At 48.9% G+C, this 18,910-nt stretch overlaps 6 protein-coding genes across 6 annotated transcripts; 3 read left to right on the forward strand and 3 right to left on the reverse strand.

Annotated features, from left to right (window-relative positions):
• Positions 1 to 39: 39 nt before the first annotated feature.
• UREG_05918 (ammonium transporter MEP2) lies at positions 40 to 1,791 on the forward strand (the record flags this gene model as incomplete). The annotated part of the gene is made up of 6 exons (XM_002585183.1): positions 40 to 153; positions 218 to 282; positions 336 to 590; positions 648 to 1,322; positions 1,373 to 1,604; positions 1,660 to 1,791. 6 exons carry the CDS (start codon positions 40 to 42, stop codon positions 1,789 to 1,791), a joined length of 1,473 nt encoding a protein of 490 aa, XP_002585229.1.
• A 1,887-nt stretch (positions 1,792 to 3,678) lies between these two features.
• Positions 3,679 to 4,829, forward strand: UREG_05919 (uncharacterized protein; the record flags this gene model as incomplete). Its single annotated transcript, XM_002585184.1, has 4 exons — positions 3,679 to 4,133; positions 4,187 to 4,292; positions 4,405 to 4,560; positions 4,614 to 4,829. 4 exons carry the CDS (start codon positions 3,679 to 3,681, stop codon positions 4,827 to 4,829), a joined length of 933 nt encoding a protein of 310 aa, XP_002585230.1.
• Positions 4,830 to 5,615: 786 nt separating this feature from the next.
• UREG_05920 (tubulin beta chain) lies at positions 5,616 to 7,072 on the forward strand (the record flags this gene model as incomplete). The annotated part of the gene is made up of 6 exons (XM_002585185.1): positions 5,616 to 5,637; positions 5,690 to 5,721; positions 5,795 to 5,992; positions 6,098 to 6,211; positions 6,313 to 6,647; positions 6,712 to 7,072. The coding sequence occupies 6 exons, from the start codon at positions 5,616 to 5,618 to the stop codon at positions 7,070 to 7,072; spliced, it is 1,062 nt and encodes a 353-aa protein (XP_002585231.1).
• Positions 7,073 to 7,608: 536 nt separating this feature from the next.
• On the reverse strand, positions 7,609 to 9,562 carry UREG_05921 (1-pyrroline-5-carboxylate dehydrogenase; the record flags this gene model as incomplete). The annotated part of the gene is made up of 5 exons (XM_002585186.1): positions 7,609 to 8,734; positions 8,797 to 8,865; positions 8,925 to 9,220; positions 9,285 to 9,392; positions 9,512 to 9,562. 5 exons carry the CDS (start codon positions 9,560 to 9,562, stop codon positions 7,609 to 7,611), a joined length of 1,650 nt encoding a protein of 549 aa, XP_002585232.1.
• A 1,079-nt stretch (positions 9,563 to 10,641) lies between these two features.
• UREG_05922 (uncharacterized protein) lies at positions 10,642 to 11,256 on the reverse strand (the record flags this gene model as incomplete). The annotated part of the gene is made up of 1 exon (XM_002585187.1): positions 10,642 to 11,256. One exon carries the CDS (start codon positions 11,254 to 11,256, stop codon positions 10,642 to 10,644), a length of 615 nt encoding a protein of 204 aa, XP_002585233.1.
• Positions 11,257 to 12,686: 1,430 nt separating this feature from the next.
• UREG_05923 (Na/K ATPase alpha 1 isoform) lies at positions 12,687 to 17,179 on the reverse strand (the record flags this gene model as incomplete). Its single annotated transcript, XM_002585188.1, has 4 exons — positions 12,687 to 13,611; positions 13,671 to 13,773; positions 13,971 to 14,112; positions 14,174 to 17,179. The coding sequence occupies 4 exons, from the start codon at positions 17,177 to 17,179 to the stop codon at positions 12,687 to 12,689; spliced, it is 4,176 nt and encodes a 1,391-aa protein (XP_002585234.1).
• Between the last annotated feature and the right edge of the window lie 1,731 nt (positions 17,180 to 18,910).

Raw genomic sequence — 18,910 nt, forward strand, 5'->3', positions numbered from 1 at the left:
ACAATACCTTTGAACGGGAATCTCAACGTGACCCGCACCATGGCAGAAACGTTAGACTTGAATGCCTTGAATTATACTGTGCTAATTCCCTATAATGGAACCACCGCTACGGGAGGTGACTCGTTAGAGATCGACCTGAATGTTTTTTATAACGTGTGTCCCTTTGATCTCCGTTCAGATCAATAGACTGACAAAGCTAACTGACTCCTTGCCTTAGGCCGGTGATATCGCGTGGATGATCACATGCACGGCCTTGGTGCTGCTTATGATCCCAGGCGTAGGGTATGAGGATGTTGACTCCTTCCCCTTCGTCGCTTATTCTGACTGCAAACCAGCTTTTTCTACTCTGGACTTGCTCGAAGGAAATCCGCTCTATCTTTGATATGGCTGTCGGTGATGTCTCTTGGGGTCGTCTCCATCCAGTGGTTTTTCTGGGGCTACTCCCTTGCATTTTCGCATTCAGCAGGAACATATATCGGAAACCTCCAAAACCTCGGCTTTAAAGGCGTTCTCGCCCAGCCATCTGTGGGAAGCACAAAGATTCCCGACTTAATGTTTGCCCTTTACCAAGGAATGTTTGCTTCCATCACGTAAGTCGGCCAAGGTTTCCGCTACCGACTTGGAGCGTCCTAATTGATGATTCTCAGAGTTGCTTTGGCAGTGGGAGCTGTGGCTGAACGTGGTCGAATGGCACCATGTATCGTTTTTATGTTTATTTGGACGACAATTATCTATGACCCACTCGCTTGCTGGACGTGGAATGCCTCTGGCTGGGTATACAAAATGGGTGCTCTCGACTTCGCTGGCGGAACACCGGTACATATCGCCTCCGGCGCTACTGCGTTAGCTTATTCTCTTATGCTGGGAAAGCGACGAGGCCACGATGCCCGTGAATTCAGCTATCGTCCCCATAACGTTACCCATGTTGTAATCGGAACGGTGTTCTTATGGTTTGGGTGGTTTGGTTTCAATTGTGGCTCCGCATTCAGTGCAAACCTTCGAGCAGTTATGGCCGGCGTGGTGACAAATCTGGCTGCTGCTGCTGGCGGTGTGACCTGGTGCCTTTTGGACTATCGCTTGAATCGAAAGTTCTCCGCGGTGGGCTTCTCCTCTGGGGTGATATCCGGCCTCGTAGCTATTACTCCTGCCTCGGGTTATGTCCCACCTTGGTCAGCAGTGATTTTTGGCGTGATCGGAGCCACTGCATGCAATCACGCTACGAAGTTGAAATACCTGATGCAGATTGACGATGCCTTGGATATTTTTGCCGTTCATGGCATTGGGGGTATCGTCGGGAATTTGCTTACGGGCCTCTTTGCAGCGTAAGCATCTCTTTATTCTTTAAACCAACCCTGCTCTAACACGGTGACAGTGATTATATCGCAAGGCTCGACGGTGCCACTCATATTGATGGAGGTTGGCTCAATCAAAATTATATCCAGCTCGCCTACCAACTTGCAGACTCCGCAAGCGGCGCTGCCTATTCATTCTTCGGGAGCTGTATTATTCTATTCCTTATCAATCTAATCCCTGGATTGCAACTCCGAACCAGTGAGAACGATGAAACCTTAGGTGTCGACGATGTGGAGATTGGAGAATTTGCTGTATGTTTTCGAGTTAATTCTCATAGTGCGTTTTACCAAGCTGATATGCCTTCAGTACGACTACGTGGAAATCACTCGAGACGTCGGAAGCGAGCTCGAGACCGATATTTCCGAACCCAAATCTGACATTGACTCTGTTGGTCGGCAGAAGTATATTAGTACCGCATCAAACACGAATGAGAAGTAATGAGTGAATGACCTTTATACGTGCTGGGCTGAGACGTAAACGTTCACTGTTATATACGGAGTATTGATATGGTCAAAGATTCTTTCATACGCTCCCGCATGTTTCCTCCTAGACTCATAGACGCACACACGAACCCACCTCCTATTTAGGGATTTTTTTTTTCAACATTTGGAAGAACAGCAACTGGCTGTATTCCAACATGTTATCAAGTCCTTCTGTGGAAGATAACCAATGACTAACTAAGTAAGGTAACTAGTCAACTAACAGCGAACTAACTAATGGAAGGAGATGCTTGATCTATTCAGCTAGCTGGAAACTGAGCTATGTACGGAGTACAAGAAGGTGTCTGGGTAGCCGGATTGGTTATCTCCCTAACCATTCTTGCCTATATAACTCCACGGTTTCTCTTGTTGTTATTCCGCCCGCCTAACTAGCAGTAGGATATGATCTCCCTAACCTCTTGCCTATATGACTCCACGGCATTCCTTGTGATATTTCGTTGTTCCCTGTGCTCTTCTCGCTAGGGTTCCTCGGTCATTTCACCTGTTGGTAAGGAATACGTTCGGTCATCTAACCCTTCTGTTATCCTAGCTCGTGCCAGGGCGATTGGGCTCGGGTCTTCCGCGTGCGGCGGCTCGATCCGTTCGATTCATTGCGGGCAAATTGCCGTCACTACTCGATAAATCTCGAGGGTGTTGTTCATGTATGTTTGTTTAGACTTCCACCAAGAGCCGTCAAGCTTCCCAGAATCCGCCTGTTCCGAGGAGGATGTAAGTCATAGAAAATGCAGTCATTATGACTTCTCCCTCAGATGGCAAGTTTTGAAAAACGAAACTAATGTTTCTAAGCTTCAATAGATCAATATTGAGGTTCTAAATAAATGGCTAGTCTGATGAATACTTGCACCTTTTAAAGATGATAACTAGCCATTTGATCAAGTGTAGTTATACCAAAATGTCATTACTCAAATCAATTCCATCCCATTTGAATCACCTTTAAAAGCCATGCAGGTAGATAGAATCAAACAAATATAAAACAGCATTGTATATTATTATGAGAAGCTAGACATAATGCTGGAATCTGTCAGGTTGCTTCCTGTTGGGCTTGGAACAGAATCCAGAGCTTAGCTAACCACCACTTCTTAACGCTCGATTCAGAGAATCCAAGAAACTCAACAGCCTCAAGAGTTGGAGATTAACCATTCAACGTCTCTTCAAGCCGACGCATATTCAAAGCCTTTTTGCTAGTATTTCACAAACCGGTTATATTGCTATAACCGAAACGCCTTGGATAAGACCTTATACAAATATGGAAGAGGCACCGAATCCGACAGGCGACAGCGCGACCCGCTCGAACTTCCCGCTTGATGCTTCAGAATTTGATAGCGATCCCCGAATCTCTTTCTCCAGACTCGACAATAAATTCATTCTGGAAACCGAAGACGGTGAAGAATATTCTTACGACACAGTTCTGAAAAGATGGATACCTTCGGTAACTACTCCATTTTTGCTGCGCATGCCCCTTCAACCAACCCGTGCTGCTATGTAGGACAGTTCTGTCGGGCAAGAGGTCTCCGTAATGGGAGCTCGGGCGTATCGTCCCAATACCTTTACTCCATTGGATATCTGTTCTTCCCCTAAGTTGGATCAGTGCTTTTATGATTTCCACGAGTTGGACGGATCATGATTCTAACTGCTTGGCTTCGCATTTACGCCGCTGCACCGATGAACAGCTGGATGACACTCTAATCGAACAACAAGGAGAAGCATACAAGGTGGAGGGCGTTGATGAGAGTGAACCTGCAGTCAAGCAGCAAAAGAAGAAGCGGAAGCAAAACGGTGATGTGCGTTCTCGGCCTAACTCAAGGCTCTTCCCAATTGATAAATGATGCCAGTGTCTAACTCCTCCTTGTATTTTGTATCGCGACTACAGGAGTCCGGCAATACCAATGCCCCTAAAGCAAAGAAGCCTCGCACCAACACGGCAGTGTACGTCACTTCCATTCCCTTAGATGCTACTATCGAGGAGATAAACGATGTCTTTTGCAAATGCGGCGTTATTGCCGAAGAAATTGATAGCCATCGACCGCGGATAAAGATGTACACGGATGAAAATGGAAAGTTCAAAGGGGACGCGTTGGTTGTATATTTCCGTCCCGAGTCCGTCAATCTGGCTATTCAAATGCTCGACGATTCGGATTTTCGACTTGGTGAGACAGGGCCGCAAGGCAAAATGAAAGTTCAGCAAGCGGATTTTTCGTTCAAGGCGCAACAAGAAGCTCCGCAGAAACAGAACACGAGAGATAAGGCAAAGATTATAAAGAAAACGCAGAGGTTAAAGAAGTATGTTACTGTCCGAACGCGAAATCATTGGCATACTAATATGCTGGCTCTAGCAAGCTCGCGGACTGGGATGAGGATGATGCAGCGACTCTTCAGCCTACAGGGCGCTGGGAGAAGGTTGTTATTCTCCGGCACATGTTTACGCTAGCAGAACTGGAGGTGAGATTACCCCGCTGGGCTTATTCTTCATTTTGATGAAGCCCCTCTCCCGCTTGCGCGACTGCAGAAAAATAGTTTCCCATTTACTCACTCTCTATTATTATTATAAAAGGATGATCCGGCCGCTATTCTCGATATCAAGGAAGATATCCGAGATGAATGTTCAAAGCTTGGAGAGGTCACGAATGTTGTGCTGTATGATAAGGAAGAATCAGGAGTTGTTACTGTTAGATTCAAGGACCCTGAAGCAGCACAAGCCTGCGTCGAGGTATGTTCTTACCCTTCCACAGATAGGCAACCGCTCTTTCTAATCGTGGTTAGATGATGAATGGTCGGTTCTTCGGCGGCACAAAAGTGGAAGCGTACATTGCAGACGGCCGTGAGAGGTTTAGAAAATCCAACGATAAGAGTTATGATTATGAAGACGATGGCGCAGGCTGGGAAGCCAGTTACGATGACGAAGAATCTAAACGGCTGGAGAAGTTCAGTTCATGGATTGAGAATGAAACGCCCAAGAAGGACTCCGCAAGTAGTTAAAGTATTCATAGCAGACATTTGTTTCTTGTATTTTAGCTGAAGCCAGTGCTTTTACTATTCCCATCAAATGGTTCGTGCCTGGGGCAAACCAACAAGATGTTTGATGCCAAGGACGCCTGGTGCCGGCGCTAAGCCAAAGCGGGATTGTTGACATTCTTACATAAGCCAGCGCTCAACGCGGGCTTTCTGGCGCCTGCCGCACAAACAATGTCAACAATCATAACTCAGTCTGGCTTAGCTCGGCCACGGAGCTAGTCGTCGCTTTCTCCCCTTTTTCAACCTCACCGCCCATCCTTCTCTTTCGACCCAACAACATCCTCCGCTCCCTCAGTCCTGACCACACTGCGTCAACACTCGATTCTGACCGACCTCACTTCCTTCAAACCTACTGTTCATTCAAAATGCGTGAAATTGTAAGTTCTCGGACTCCCAACGCGTCTGTTTTGTGACGCACGCATGCTCTTCCCGATGCAAACCCCGCCAGTCACTGCACCCAAATCCCAGGATCCCTGGATGATTTCGAGTCGACGCCATTATGCTAATGATATCTTCTTTTGGTATTTTAGGTCCACCTTCAAACCGGCCAGTGTGTAAGTATTAGGAACGAGATATCTCAGTCAAATCCCGTCGATGCTCGGACATTATTGACCTGACTTGACCTGAATATAGGGTAACCAAATTGGTGCCGCTTTCTGGTAGGTTCAATTGGCCAGCACGACCTGTAAATTCGGTTGCTTTTATGCCGTTTGCTAACATGTATATTTAGGCAAACCATCTCTGGCGAACATGGCCTCGATGGCTCCGGCAAGTGAGTTGTGCCCTTATAACACAGGATAAACATCGCTTTAACACGGACTCAGTTATGCCGGAGCGTCTGATCTTCAACTCGAACGTATGAACGTCTACTTCAACGAGGTATTGCAGCTCATTCCGGTTTTCAGCCATTTAAGCTAAATGCCATATAGGCTTCTGGAAAGAAATTTGTTCCTCGTGCTGTCCTCGTCGACCTCGAACCCGGTACCATGGAAGCCGTCCGTGCTGGTCCATTTGGCCAACTCTTCCGTCCCGATAACTTCGTTTTCGGACAATCTGGTGCCGGAAACAATTGGGCCAAGGGTCACTACACTGAGGGTGCTGAATTGGTCGACCAGGTCATCGATGTTGTTCGTCGTGAGGCTGAAGGTTGCGACTGCCTCCAAGGTTTCCAGATTACCCACTCCCTTGGTGGTGGTACTGGTGCCGGTATGGGCACATTGTTGATCTCGAAGATTCGAGAGGAATTCCCAGACCGTATGATGGCAACTTTCTCCGTCGTTCCATCGCCAAAGGTCTCGGATACTGTTGTTGAACCATACAACGCAACGCTCTCTGTCCACCAATTGGTTGAGCACTTTGACGAAATCCTCCTGTATTGATAATGAGGTAGGATTTGACCGATATTCCCCCGGTGCATACGGTTTCTCATAGTATTGATGGCTTTTAGGCTCTTTACGATATTTGCATGAGAACTCTCAAGCTGTCTCAACCCTCATACGGCGACCTTAACCATTTGGTCTCTGCTGTCATGTCCGGCGTCACAACTTGCCTTCGTTTCCCTGGCCAACTTAACTCCGACCTCCGTAAATTGGCTGTCAACATGGTCCCATTCCCTCGTCTCCATTTCTTCATGGTTGGCTTCGCTCCTCTTACTAGCCGTGGCGCCTATTCCTTCCGCGCCGTCACCGTCCCAGAATTGACCCAGCAAATGTACGACCCCAAGAATATGATGGCTGCCTCTGACTTCCGCAACGGCCGCTACCTTACCTGCTCTGCCATCTTGTAAGTCCCCATATTTATATACTTGTGATACTTCTTTTGTCGGGCTTTCTGACAATTTCAATAGCCGTGGCAAGGTTTCCATGAAAGAAGTTGAAGACCAGATGCGCAATGTGCAGAACAAGAACCACTCTTACTTCGTTGAGTGGATTCCCAACAACATCCAGACTGCTCTTTGCTCCATTCCTCCACGTGGTCTTAAAATGTCTTCCACATTTATTGGAAACTCTACCTCCATTCAGGAACTCTTCAAGCGTGTTGGTGACCAGTTTACTGCTATGTTCCGTCGCAAGGCTTTCTTGCATTGGTACACTGGCGAAGGTATGGACGAGATGGAATTCACTGAGGCTGAGAGCAACATGAACGACTTGGTCAGTGAATACCAACAGTACCAAGACGCCAGCATCTCTGAGGGTGAAGAAGAATAGTAAGTCTCCCATTGTTCAACTTTCTATTTTGATATGATTCTGATTACTTTTTCTGTTGTAGCCTTGAGGAGGAAGTTATGGAAGGAGAAGAGTAAACAGCTCAATGTATACCCCAGTGCACGGTTTTCAATCCTGATGTTAGCATCATCATGTTAGTTTTGAGCGATAACTTCCCTCCTTTTTGATAATCTTGAATTAACTCTCTCTAAACGCGGTGACATGCGATCTCTCTCCCTACCACTGAGATGGTTACTCGAGCTCCTTTTTGTCCTGCTAGACGTAGTTATACCAATATTAATTGAAATCATTTCACCTACCATGGCCATGCATAGTATTAATCACACCTCAATTGAGTCCGTGCCTAAAAAAGCCTTTTTGTCGTGTAATACTTGTCATTTGCTATTCAATTTATATCTATGCTAGGAGTACAGGCTAGATTCATACTCCGTACATTTTATAATATTCCACGCTCGCAAAAGGCATTATATATAGTGAAAAGTCCCAAAGAAAAAGTCATGCGTTTTTCGCTTTTCAGCTTACTCATTGCTAGGATACAACACCTTCTCAACAACGACAAACTCTTCCTTGATGGACCGCATGCTCACGAATCTGCTCAGAAGCGCCTGGCTTCCAGCTTTGTCGTTGGTGCCAGATGCTCTGGATCCACCAAACGGCTGTTGACCAACCACGGCGCCAGTACATTTGCAGTTGATGTAGAAGTTTCCAGCAGTGGTGCGCAGCGCATTTTCGGCATAATAGATTGCCTCCCGGTCCTGGGCGAAGACCGCGCCGGTCAAGCCGTATTGGCCGGTACTATCAATGGTTTTGCAAATGGACTCGAAAGCGTTGGGGGCGGCATCATCATAGACGGCGATGGCGAGGACAGGGCCAAAAAGCTCGGTGGAAAGGAGATGGTGGTTGATATCGGTGGTGGAGTACACGGTTGGGTGGATGAAATAGCCCTTTGATTTATCGTGCTTGCCACCAGCGAGAAGAGTAAGCGACTTGTCCGATTTGGCGTCGTCGATGACTTTGGAGAGTTTGGCAAAGGATGGCTCGTGGATGACAGGGCCGATGAAGTTAGTGAAATCCTCTGGGTCGCCGATTTTGAGCTTCTCGACCTCAGACACGAGAAGAGTGCGGAATTCATCCCATTTAGAGGCGGGAACATATGCACGGGAGCAGGCACTGCACTTCTGGCCTTGGTACTCGAAAGCACCGCGGACGGTGTTGATGACTGCGTTGTGAATGTCGGCGGTGGGGTGGATAAGATGGAAATTTTTGCCGCCGGTTTCACCAACAATACGTGGGTAACCCTTGTATTTGCCTTCCGCAACACCCTGGGCGATTTTGCCATACAGAGAGCGGAAAACGGCGGTACTACCAGTGAAGTGCAAAGCGGCGAATTCTGGGTGGTCGAGGATGGTGCGAGTAACCATTTCGGCGTCACCAGGGACGAACTGAATAACGCCTGGAGGGAGACCAGCTTCGACGAGGATCTTGTAAGTCAAGAAGTTGGATGCCATAGCATATGGTGACGGTTTCCAGACGACCGTATTTCCCATGAGCGCCGGAGCCGCTGGCAAATTTCCGCCAATTGCAGTGAAGTTGAACGGAGAGATTGCATAAACGAAACCCTCCAACGGACGATATTCCACGCGACTAGTTCGAAATCAATTCCTGTTCGCAATATAATCCGGCCATGCGGGGGGAGGGATACTTACTTCCAAACTCCAGGGGCATTGTGGGCTGGCTGCTGGGTGTATAATTCCGAAGCGTACTGCACATTGAATCTAAGACGTATTAGCATCCGATGCCTGGCCTAACTGCGAAAGTATGCATTTCAACCAACCTCAAAAAGTCACACAGTTCAGCGGCAGCGTCAATCTCAGCTTGCCACGCATTCTTGCCCTGGCCAACCATTGTGGCGGCCATGATTTCATATCTGTACTTTCCACCGACCAAATCGGCTGCCTTCAAGAACACCGCAGCTCTATCGGCAAATGGAAGGCTCTCCCATTTCTTCTTTGCATCCAGTGCAGAAGCAATCGACGCTTTGACGTCCTCCTGGGTGGCATTGTGGTATTTGGCTACTATCTGAGCGTGATCGGAAGGGTTTCGCTGCGTTTCAACGGAGGATGTTTCGACCTGAGCAACACAGTAGTCGTTAGCCGGTATGTCACGGTAAGAATAGGATGAATTGGGGACCTACAGCTTTGCCGCCAATCATCAACGGCACCTGCACGGGAGCATTGCGCTTGAACGCTTTCAACGCACTCTGCAGCTTCTCCCGATCCGGAGAGCCTTTGGCATAGTGTTTCTGCGAGAAGAAAAAGAAAAGTGAGTTAGCAGCCGCCGCCCCCTCAATCGAACAGGGAATCTCCGAGGCCAAGGGATCTTGACACTTGCACGCGGGGAGAAGGGCAAAGGAAGACGTACATTGGGCTCATTTTGGATAGTTGGCGGTCTGAAAGTTGCAAGATTAGCCATGGTTGGAGCAGTTGTAGCGAGGAGTCGGTGAGGAATCGAAGATGGACCAAGAGGGGAAGAAGGAGGTATGCTGGGTCTTGGAGTCTGATATACAACCAAACCTCTCGCGGGCGCCGCAGGGCGGACAAGGGTCCTGGCGCCGAGACGGAGCATCGTTGCTTTTGCAAAGGAAGAGATGGAGGGCTGGCAGGGGCCGGGCGAGAGAGGGGGTGTGAGGAGAAGCCGGGATGGCGATGCTTCTTGAAGTCGAAGGAGGAAGTACTCTGCCAGCGCAAAATGGCTGCAGCAGGACCTGCGCGGGCTAGGCGGGGATACGCCCGGATACTCCCGGGTCGCGGCGCCAAGACTCTGCTGCCGAAAGAAGAAGGTTGTGGGGCAGGTGGGCCCCCCGTCCGCCTATGACATAAGCAGACTGCACGTGACTGGTGCTATTGATGGATAAAACGGGCAAGCAGCGAAATCGTCAGTTGAGATGGCATTCCCGAGAGCAGTCTAGAATATCAAACAGAAGGAAATCGCATAAGAAGAACCGCCTCCATCCATTGCCATTTGCCATCCCTCATTCGTCATTCTTCCGTCCAGACCCAGTGCCTGCTTGCAGTCAATTCTACCCCACGACAAAAGGACACTGGCCCGTCCGTTTGCTCATCAATCGTTGCAGCGTCTGTTCATGGTAATCGCGCCCTTTCCCCACAAACGCGCGTGGCCCGACGTCAGGCGTCTCATAACCGTTTGGAAAATAAGTGTCGCCGCCATCTCCGGGAAGAGGCAGGCGGAGGAGCCTCTTGGACCAAGAGGGTGGGCCCCATCGATTCCACAGCGTTGGCTTCACGTAGAAGGGTGCGCCCTCATAGTTGAGCAAGAAATGGGGCGGCTTTTCGGTCGGATCGGTGCTGATACGTCTGATTTGAAGAAATCCGGGCCGCGGAAGGGCCAAGTAGCGGAGGGCGTACTTTCGGACTGCGAATATCTGGGAGAATATAAAACGGTACGTCCAGCCAGGTCGATCGTAACTAAAAATTGCAGCGAGTCAGAAAATAGTCACCTGAGAGTCAAGCACTCCGAGGGAAGGGGGAAAGCTATAGGTACGTCATGGCAGTGCGCAGCCGATCATCCATCAGGAAGTATATCATTTTCCGCCCCAGATTTCGGAACACACGAGGAACAGTCCAGAGCAGAATCGAAATCGTCTCCTCCGCCGTTTGGTGATTATCCCGATGGGGAACCATATGCTCTTTCTCGTATTCTTCGCTCCACGTCTGGATCTCGTCCAACCACTGCAGCCCGTCCCGAAATCCCGCTTTGGAAGACGGCAACTTGTCGTACTTGATCTCCATCGCATCACCGATCGACTTCCAGAACGTGCCCAAAGCACACTTCTCCAGCTCGCTTAGTTGCCGCCATTCGTACCGATCGATCCAGCGAAACGGCTCGAGCGCAAAAAGGCTCAGGGTATAGAGCATGTCATCGTCCAGGATCTTGCCGGACTTGAGATATACCGAATGGATATAGTTCATGCGAGCGATCGCCTCGCGACTCCGAGAAGAGGTGGGTGGGTTGCCCACGAATTCAGCGATCAGGACTGATGTGTCTGCGTAACGTTTCATTGCGGTCTGTTGCTTCGAAAACTCGGACGTTTTCACAAGAAGCCCGGATATCGAAGGGATGCCATAGGTCTTTTTTTGTTTGAACATGTCAGATTGATTTCGCAACAGACTGACGGCCTCACAAGCTCTTTTCGTTTGAAATCATTTTTTGACTTGCCCTGAATAATGCAAACTGCAACGCCTTCAAATACGTAAAAGGGAATTCCAGCTGTCCCAGCACCTGTAGTATCTTCCACGCGTCATCGTCTGTCATCTTCGCTAGTGACTCTCTCGTAGGGTATTTGAACTGTTCCTGCATGGCCCGTATTCTTCGGTATCGCAGGCCGTACACCACCAGCAGGTACGAAACCACGCCGGATCCAATAGTCCCAGGGCGGAGGAGCGCCAGGAGCTTTGCCCCTGCCTGTGCAAGGTACGAAAGATCCATATTGGTGATGGACGGGGAGGTGCAGACGGGTTGTAGTTACACTTGGGGGAATGTTCAGGCTGAGCACGCTTGTATAGGACTGTTTAACGAGGGCCTGACGGTTGTTTATGCAGTTAGGTGTGTGTGTGTGTGTGTGTGTGTGTGTGTGTGTGAGAGAGAGTGCCTCAATGCGAGTCGGCTTTCGGAAGTTGTGTAACTATTAGTTAATTAACCAAGGCGAGGTAAGCAGTTGATCAGTCCGCTTGCTAGTTCGCTCCTCTCTTGACGGGTCAAGCCTAGGTTGGTCGAGCTTGACTAACTATCTTACTGTGCACATGCCTGACGATCGAGGTGGTGAAAAAGATGAAATCGCCTCAAAGTGCAGTATATAAAGGCGACACTTGATACATTTCTGGGCCTTTTCGACTTTTTTGATGGTTTCTTTGATTTCAAAGTCGATCAAAAGCACAATGGAATAACTACGCCATTTGAGACGAAAAAGGGAAAAATAAGGTGCAGTGAAAGCATCTAGCAAAGCAATCGTATTTATAAAGAACCGGTTATGATAACACACTCGAGAATGAACAGCAACAAAACCACAAATCGCACAAAAGGGAATTAAATAACATGGATGCGAGCGGACTCTGGATAGCACGAATATGTACCGCAACAAAAAGGAGCAGAAGGAGGGAGCAAGAATAAACCCAATAGTAGCGAAAGAGGAAAAAGCGTTTCAACCGCCTGACCGTCCGACCCGACACCATGCAATTGATCAACCGGAATAAAAGCGTATATATGAATTGGGACATCCGTGGAATCGAATAAACTCGCCGCATTCGCCATTAGGGGGTGGAAAACAAGGCAGAAACCGACTGGACGAGGTATAAAAAAAAGGGCGCGAAATCCAAACGCCAGCCAAAAAAAGCTACAGAAAGATTTAGTCTAAGCACCCATTTGTGAAGCACAAACCCGTGATGAAGTAAAATAAAAACTCGATAGTATCGGACGATTAAGAAAATATTATAGCAGGAGTGGCAGCTGATCTGAGACCGCGTGGTAAAAATCTATTTGGAAAAAGCGTAAGTGTATCGATCGCTCTTTTATGGGAAATTCAAGTCTTAGGATGCGGTTTCGCTGAAGACGCCGCTGAGTGTCTCGAGGTCGAATGGCGAGAAGTTGACCGCCGCGACTGATGGCCAGTATTGGACGACGAGTCGTGCAAGAACTCAGGAACCAGGTCGGGATTTTGGCTAGGAGGCACCTTGCTCGCCGGTGAATAATCGCTCACTACAGGATCATCGTCCCGGGTGTTGGGATGGATTTCAATACCCTCCTGCTGATCCAGAGCCCCAGGGCCGGTCCTCGAGAATTTGATCGAGTCGTTTTCACCTGTGCCTCGCTCGACTGGAGACCAGCCTGCAATGCTTCCCGCGACAATACCTGCCATGGCAGCCGCAGGACCAAACGCAGAGTTGGATCTCGATCGGCCACGGCTCCTCATGCGCGAGTCTGGCGTTGCCGGGGCATTACCATTCAGCTCAGGTTCATTCTCGCCCTGCGGAGTCTGGGGAACAGAGAATTCCTGAGACCTTGAGCCGTTGCGTGACCGAGGAAGTAACGTTTGTGGGTGTTGAAGCTTATACTTCAAGTGATTCAACCTGCCACCTCGGATGGTTTTCAAGAACTGTAACTGATCTCGAATCTCCTCCAAAGCTGGGTTCCATTCGTATCGTTGGTCCTCGTCCGATACAAACACTTGAGGACCACGCGGTTTTCGAGTCCAAAAGCGTGGCACCAACTTGTGGAGGAACTCGTCCGGTATTAGGCGGATGATCACTGCAACCGGGAGCGATATGAGACCGAGGATTATGGAAATACCCCATTCCCTTCCATTAAGGGGAACAACCGAAAAGGCCTGACCTCCCACAAAAATGATCAGGACCTGACCCCCGGTAATGATAAATTGGATCGCAATGAACCACTTGTTTCGCAGCAATCCTTCAAAAATATTGAAGCGATTGTCAATACGCCGGGCGCTGAAGACGGATAGAGGTTAATGTACGGGTTTGATAACCAGGGTTTAAGAGCCACTCACTTGTATTGATTGAAAATCTGCATCCAAACGAATGTGTTAAAAACCATAGCGCGGAATTCTTTCTCATCCTGCTCACTAGGACCGTAATTCAGAATGCTCTTTCCTGCGAAGTTCAAGATAAATGTCACAACCAATTGGTATATTGATTGCCCGATTATCATTTTCCACATTGTCAGCGTAATTAAGGGAGCCGATCTTGGCTCGGGTTTACGATTAAGAATAGTAGAAGGTGGCGGGTCGGTTGCTATGATTTGATGAGTCCCGGAACAGTGCAAGGAGGTGAGAGTAAATGTCACTTACCCAGTGCCAATGCGGCAAAGGTGTCCATAATGAGATTGACCCAGAGAAGTTGAACGGCAGTAAGCACCGACTTTTCTTCATCGCTGGCAACCGCCGAAATGAAAGTCAAGAACACTGCCGTTACGTTGACAGTAATTTGGAACTAGGCAGAGAGGTTAGAGAGCTCGATAGCAAAAGCTAGGACGGAATGGATGTTCACTCACTTGCAAGAACTTTTTGACAGCATCATTAACAGCACGACCCCAAGCCATTGCCTTGACAATCGAATTGAAATTATCATCCATAAGAATGATGGCTGACGCTTCTTTTGCAACCTCGGTACCAGCAATACCCATTGAAAACCCAACATCTGCCCCTTTCAAAGCAGGTGCGTCGTTAGTTCCGTCGCCAGTCACTGCAACCGTCTCGCCAAGCTTTTGAAGTTGAGCTACCAAAATCCTTTTATCTTCTGGACTAGATCGTGCAAGAACTTGCAATCTTGGGATGATCTGGTTCATCTGATATGAACTTAGTTTTCGGAACTTGGGACCCTCCATTGCAATTCCACCAGGGGTAAAAATCCCACAGGACTCAGCAATGGCCTTTGCAGTCATGATGTTGTCACCAGTGACCATCCGTACGAAGACACCAGCTTTCTGACACTGACGGACGGAATCAGCTACACCCGGTCGCAGAGGGTCCTGGATACCGACAACGCCCAAAAAGATAAGGTCCTTGAAGAGGGCATCAAAAGACGCAAGTCGGCGGTCATCTTCTTGGGTAGGCACTCCGCGAGGTGGCCACTGCTCGTAATCTTGATAAATCAACCCGATAGTGCGTAAAGATTGGGAAGCGTAATGCATGACAATATTGTTTAAAGTTGCACGGTGCTTTTCTGTAAGAGGAATATCAGAAAGGTCGGCGGTAGGATCTCGAATAATCTTGGTACACTTTGAGATCAGGATCTCAGAAGCGCCTTTGACAAGCATTCTGTATTTTCCGTTCGATAGTTTGAGAACTGTTGCCATGCACTTTCTGCCGGAATCAAAAGGAACAACTTGCACGACCTCAGAATTGGACCGTTCTTCATTTAAAGAGCCCAATGCCAGAAAATCGCGCGCGAAACCGAGTAATGCCGTTTCCGTCTTGGAACCAACAAAGTCGATTGTTCCCTGTTCCTCTGTCTCAAAAGCTGTCGAGTTAAGCGCGATGCTTTGTTTCAAAGCCTCCTTCACGTTCGACGATAGAGCATTCACACATTCACCCGGGGGGATTTCGCTTGCACTCGGGGTGCTCTGGTTATTTTCCGATTCATCATCATCGATAGATGCAGTAGCAGCGTTGTCACCAAATCTAGAAGCTGTCCCAAAAGTCCCAGCAACGACCGTCATCTTGTTTTGTGTAAGTGTGCCGGTCTTGTCGGAACAAATGGTTGTTGCATTTCCCATAGTTTCACAAGCTCTCAACAATCTGACCAGGTTGTTATCCTTCAACATTCGAGTTGTTGCGAATGCAAGAGCCAGGGTAACTGCAAGTGGCAAGCCTTCAGGCACAGCAACGACGATAACAGTGACCGCAACGATGAAAATTTGAAGGAAAGCTTGGCCCTTTTCTGTTGAACCACCTTCGATGTCTTTCAGATGTACCAAGAACTTGATGAAGAGTACCACAAACAGCAGTAAACCGGCAGCGAGGCCCAGCTTAGCGATGTATTCTGCCAGCACATTGAGCTTCGACTGCAACGGAGTCGTCTGGCCTTCTTCTTGCAATGAGAGTAGTGTCTTCCCGTGGGATGAATTCACACCGGTTGCTGTAACAAGGAACGTTCCGACTCCTTCCGCGATTTTAGAACCAGAGAGGATGAATGGGTCCAGCTTTTTAAGGGGCTCGTGATTTTCAATTGCCCGATAGACTTCGTCTCCAGGGATCTTTCGCAAAAGATCTGATTCACCGGTAGCTGAGGATTCGTCGCATTTTACATTATGGCCTTCAATAAAGATACCATCAACGGGAACCATATCACCAGGCTCCAGGTGCATCACGTCACCAGCTAAAACATCGTAAACTGATATCTCAATAGACTTTCCGGAGCGTATGATTTTGACTTTCCTGTCCTCTTTTTTCTTGTTGAGTTTCACAAACTGTTGCTCCTTTTTCCAGTCGTTTAAAGCACCAACGACCACCACCACCAAGATAGCGACCATAATCGCAACTCCTTCCACCCATTGAACCCTTGGCTCCCCAGGCTTGGCTGTGAGGGCCTCGTAGATACCCAACGCAAGAGATATGACTGCAGCGACGGAAAGTAGGATCAAAACCTTATCGTTATATGCGATCCATGCCAGTTCCCATATTGACTTCGTTTTCCTGGCCGGTAGTCGGTTATCGCTGAAAACGCGTTTTCGGTCAACAAAGGCGTCGTTACTTTTGCTTATAGATTCCGCATGCGCTGTATCGATCCTCGGTGGCGGCGCGGAAAACGCCTTCGATGAACCATTCTGCTGGGTTGCCTCTTCAAAGCTGACCGCTCCGTCTAGTACACTTTCGTCGACACTAAGACCAGTATTGCGGTTGGTTCTCAAACCCTTTTCGATTCCAGCGAGTCCCCCAAGAGCGTAAAAAGCGGTCAGGTTTTTCGGGTTCAGCATCTTGTTCAATTGACCTGGCGAGAAAGCAAATTTGTTGTTTTGTACCTCGAAATCAGCTTCAGTGCCGGGATCCGGCGTCAGTGCATCTTTAACATTAGTTATATCCTCTGCGATAGGGGATTCTCTTTGGCCAGGAGTGTCTGTCGCGGAGGTCGAGGATGGAGCGACGGTATCTCCCGCACAAGAATTCGTGGCATCTTCAGAGTCAAAAGAGTTGCCTCTTGACCGCGCTCCAGGCACAGCCAAGAAGTTCGAATGGCTGGGTTCGGCCTGTTTCGAGGTTGGCGAGGAAACATTATGGGGCGAAGTTGGCCGGCTCTCACGATACTCTTTTCCATCGGGCGACGGGCTTGGATGCAATTCGGGCGGTGAGTTGGACGGGTTCAGCTGTCCGGTAGCCTGTGACCTCGAGTTTGGCCCGCTGTCACCTGAAGCTCCCCTCTGATCTTCAATAGATGCCCGCGGGTCTGGGGAGCTTTGCGAGGCGTTAACTGCGGACGTGTCAATTGTAATCGTCGGGGCCCTTTCGCGTCGCAAGGGGCTTGAAGGATCCGGTGTGTCCGGCTCTGGTCCGCCGGACATGATTGCGTCGCTGGACTCAGCTGTGCTCAACACTTAGGCAAGGCGAAGGGCTTGTCAAGCGTGAACCAAGCTGTCGGTATTGGAAGAATCGAGCTTTATTGACGGTACTCGTTATCGTATACCATTGCTGGGTAGGATTCTCAGTTTTGCAGATGTAAAGATAATAGGAATGAAGTTTAAGGTGGTGTTGAGATAGACTGTGGATTTGGGAGAGGAAATATCAGCGACGGAAGCTCCCAACACAGCCAGCAATGCCTCCTTCGAAGGAGAGAAAAAGACCGGAAAAATCCAAAACGGCGGTGGACCGAGAGAGAAACACTCACGATTCAATGTTTGGCCCAATACCTCCAAGACACGGGTCTCCACAGGCAAAGGGGGTTTCGGGAGGAAGTGAAGACTGCACACGGGCTGTCTAGAGGGGGAAGGCGTAGTAGCTTGGTGGTACGTGAAGGATTTGGCCGTCAATCGAGAATTTCAAGCACCCGTTTGAGAGAGAAATCGGGCATGGTTCGCCTAGCTGAGAGCGAAGAGGTGGAGAGGCACGTTGAGTGATGAAAGTGGTTGGTTTGGAAGCGGAAGGCTAATATCAACGTCCAAGAAATCAGGGATGGTGCCCAGAGGCCAGGGACCCAAACAAAGCCTGCAAGCTCTCCAAGTATAATTTTCTCGCTCTTTCGCCATGACAAGAACTTGATCGTCATTGGGATCTAAGACTTGAGAGAGGACGACCAGGGAAATCTACATTTACCTCATAGCCAAGGATGTACTGTCCATTCTGCCTACGGTGCATTTACATGATGTCTTTCTTCAGCGGTGCGAGAAAGGGGGAATTCAAGGAGCTATTGACCATTCTACAGCTTCACCGTCATTTGCATTTGGGGCAGAGCCGTTGCCTGGATCAGCATACCCAGACGTGCCGAATGCTAGGAGCGAGGACTCTCGCTGTCCGTTTGATACTCCCGGGTCCCAAGCTTGCACCTTTCCGCCGTACTCCCTATATACATCTCTTGTGTATCCCCAAATCTTTCCTTCTCCCACAACGTGTATGTAGGAAGATCTGGGAGCTGGCGGGCCAAAGTCGACGATCCTGACAAATGAGCGACGTTGCACTGCCACTGCCAACACGCCTAGGTTCCGCCCAACCGCAGGCGCCCAAGAAACAAGGCAGGCAAAGGGAAGGAAAAAGCCAAAAGCCAGAAGCTAGAAAGAACCAAGATCACTGCAAGGCATGGGCTGTCGTCCGTTGACCTCATGGCTAATGCGGGAAGACGAGATGCCCGCTGGTGGGAGTCCTGTGATGCCCCCAAACCAATATCCCAAGGATCGAAAGAGCAGTAACTAGTTAAAACCAGGGGGTTGGAGAACATATTGTTTCAGAACAATCACTGACGTTTTGATGACTGTTACAGACTCCGTACAAGATCCTTCAAAACCATTGCCCACTAATCCTCAGGGGACGAAAGGGCGGTTCGAACAATTGTCTAGAACTTCTGGTGCTCATCAGAACTGCATGCTGATTGGCGTTCCATTCCTGCTGAAGCGGCGAAAACTGCATCCACCCGAACTGCCTAAATCTTTTCTCATCATCATCATCAGAAACCTTCTCTCGATCCCTGCCAAGCCGTGCAAACAAGGTCACGCCAAGCACTACATCACACCCGATCGCAACCGGAGCTCTTCTCTCGTCAGCGCTTGAAAGGGGTTGAAAGGTCCGTCATTCTGGGCAGATTG

Source organism: Uncinocarpus reesii, genomic scaffold (genome assembly GCF_000003515.1).
Source record: "Uncinocarpus reesii 1704 scaffold_3 genomic scaffold, whole genome shotgun sequence".
In the NCBI taxonomy this organism is placed as follows: Eukaryota; Fungi; Ascomycota; class Eurotiomycetes; order Onygenales; family Onygenaceae; genus Uncinocarpus; species Uncinocarpus reesii.